The sequence below is a fragment of the Athene cunicularia genome, assembly GCF_003259725.1.
Source record: "Athene cunicularia isolate RWA chromosome 9 unlocalized genomic scaffold, athCun1 chr9_part1, whole genome shotgun sequence".
Lineage (NCBI taxonomy): Eukaryota > Metazoa > Chordata > Aves > Strigiformes > Strigidae > Athene > Athene cunicularia.
In genome coordinates this window covers 19578710-19581402 of record NW_020799110.1, presented here as the reverse complement: position 1 = coordinate 19581402, position 2693 = coordinate 19578710, and the positions used below count along the sequence as shown (strand labels likewise).

At 35.4% G+C, this 2693-nt stretch overlaps 1 protein-coding gene across 1 annotated transcript in view; it reads right to left on the bottom strand.

Annotated features, from left to right (window-relative positions):
- CUL3 (cullin 3) overlaps positions 1 to 2693 on the bottom strand; it is a 38595-nt gene that overhangs the window by 6040 nt on the left and 29862 nt on the right. The window contains 1 exon segment of the mRNA XM_026854830.1: positions 2468 to 2646. Within this exon segment, the coding sequence (XP_026710631.1) occupies positions 2468 to 2646 (179 nt within the window).

Here is a 2693-nt window from a genome sequence, read left to right as displayed (position 1 = left end):
CCCAAATGCTGTATTTTAAAGACCACACTAGAGTCATGCACAAGAGCAGAACTGATTATACAATCCTAGTTCTAAAAATATTACCACATGAGCTTTATCTGGAGGCTACAAGAGATGACTCTGGGTATGCAATTGCCTCTGTCCAGTTCTAGACAGAAAGTAATTTATTAGAAGGAAAGTAAGGAAATTAGAAGGAAAAAACCATTATGTAATTTTGTTGAAATGATAAAATATTTTATTTACAGACTTCAACTTGTATATCTTCCAAAGAAATTAGCAAAAGACAAAACAGGATAGTTTTAAGTTCTAATCTCTCATTTTTGTGGAATAATTCAACAAATTTACTCCTACTACAGCTGCAGTTGTATTCCTTGTTTGAAAAACCAAAAGAACCAAAAATTTTCCCCTTATTTTTTATGTCATGCTTAAAAAATTGTGCATTTCACCTTTAAAAATACAGAGATGTACTATAAACTAAGAGGAAAAATGTTGAGTATTAGATGACACTTGATTAAAAGAAATTGAATTCTTTGAAAAAATTAGCATTCTTTGAAGGCTTGCATGAAGATCCTTCCCCTTGCATTCAAGTAGCACTAACCTAGACCTGTATGGCCACCAGTTCTTTTGCATATATAAATAAAACATTGCTATATAGGAATATAATAAATTAGTAAATTTTTGTGAAAGAATTTTGCTATGCAACAATGCTTTAAGTTTCTGTAGCATCTTTTGCATACTTTTTGCCCCATCGTCATCCCATTTTTCTCTTAATCACATGGCTTAATGATTATTAGGATTATTGTGAGGATCTTGTTGAGTTTGCAATTAATAATCACACTGAATGCAAAACAAAACGGCAAAGTCTGTTCAACTGTGAAGGGAACTTCAAATTAATCTGTTCAGATGTGAATCTGCAGAAACACTTGTATATCAGACAGTTTTATGCTTACAGAAGCACACACCACAAATCATCTCTCATGCTATATCGCAGTAAAAGCACTAATTTGATATGACAGAAAAATAACAGTTGTCCAGCATTCAGCAATTAATCATGGTATTCAATAATCAATGAACAAATATAAAATTCATTCTACTCTTAAGTTTTGATAAGCTTTCCTGGCTGGAGTTAAAGAGAACTCCCACACATTTCACCAAAGAAACCAGACCAAACCAATGTGCCGCCTTAATGTTTTTGTTACAGTGAGACATAAAGTAATAAAAACTCCCAAATCTGAAATAAACAAAACTTACACAACCTAAAAGCACATAGACATTTCTCTATCATCTGGTCTTAGTAAAATAAATTATAATTTAGAGCATATATTAAAAATTAATTTTTCACTCCACCATGTATTATTTTATTCATATATGTGTGAGGCTTACTAATCATAAAGCCTACAATTCTGTGGAATAACATAGCCATCAGTCCCATTTCAACACCAGTTTCAAGAAAAAAACCGAGATGTTGTTCCCCTCTTTTCCCCCCCTGCTCCAGGTATTCTTCAGGGAAAGTGCTCAAAGCTGTAATGCTCCTCCAATAGATTTCACAACACACAAGGCTTTGCGCTCCAAAATAATCTTTTTTTGAACTATGAGTAGTTTATTAAGAGCCTCTTATCAAACCATCCCTTCCTTAACTCCAACTGAGACCATTTCAAAGAAACATTTTTTATTAACAGGCTAGGAGTATGCCAAGTAAGCTGAAAGCAAAATCCAAAAAGACAAATAAATTACTATGCATAGCGCAGTCAAAAGTAGATGAGAAAACCTGGAAATCCAATCCATTTCAAACTGCACCCATACTGCTTTTCAAGGCTGCCAATGCTTCCTCAAACAGAAGGTAATATCTAAACTGAAATCATTAATTGACATTAACAATATGATGCTCAAACCTCATGGCACAGGATCCACACTCCTGAAACCTTCTTCATTACTGTCTATCAGCTGACCACTTCAACCTTTCCCAGCAATACCCCTCTAGTCTCCTTGTTAAGAATCTATCTGGACCTTCTTCACTGCCCTTTCTGGCTCATCAGCTCAGAGAAGGGGTGAAAGTTCTTTGATTCATCCTACAACTCGCTCCAGCCTGCCAATTTAAGCACTTCAATTGAAGCCAGGACACAAACCCTTCTGCACCCTTTGGTCTCTAAATCCAGTTTCTCAAAGATAAAATGAGCAAATGGAGCCACCTGCTGCATTCCAACTTCAGCTTTTCTATAGCTCCATGGCATAGGAATAACCACACTCACAACTCTCTTCATCATTTCTGAAAACTTCTGTTCACAAATAATTTCCCCACTAGGATTGCTTCCCAGGTGCATTGCTAATGATCTGCTTCCTGTATTTACTGGCCTAATCCATACTCAAATAGAATGAGAGATACCTGGTCTTCAAATGACTATTCAAGAGGACAAGAAAGTGCCTAGAACAGTTATTTAAAATCAGGTGAGTAAACCACACCACTTACCTCAAATGTATATTTTTCTCTGTTGTTAAAGAGCATTAATATCGTCATCTGGAAAGTGGAGACTTGCAATATGTGCTTCCGTGTATTTGAGCCAGTTACTTGGGCACCTCCTACGCCAACCTCTGAGCCATCTTCCTATTTTAAAGTTCCAAAACTACTATTAGATTATTCTCCGCTGCAAAATATTTTATGTCAGACAAAATTTATACGATGGAATATTTATCTA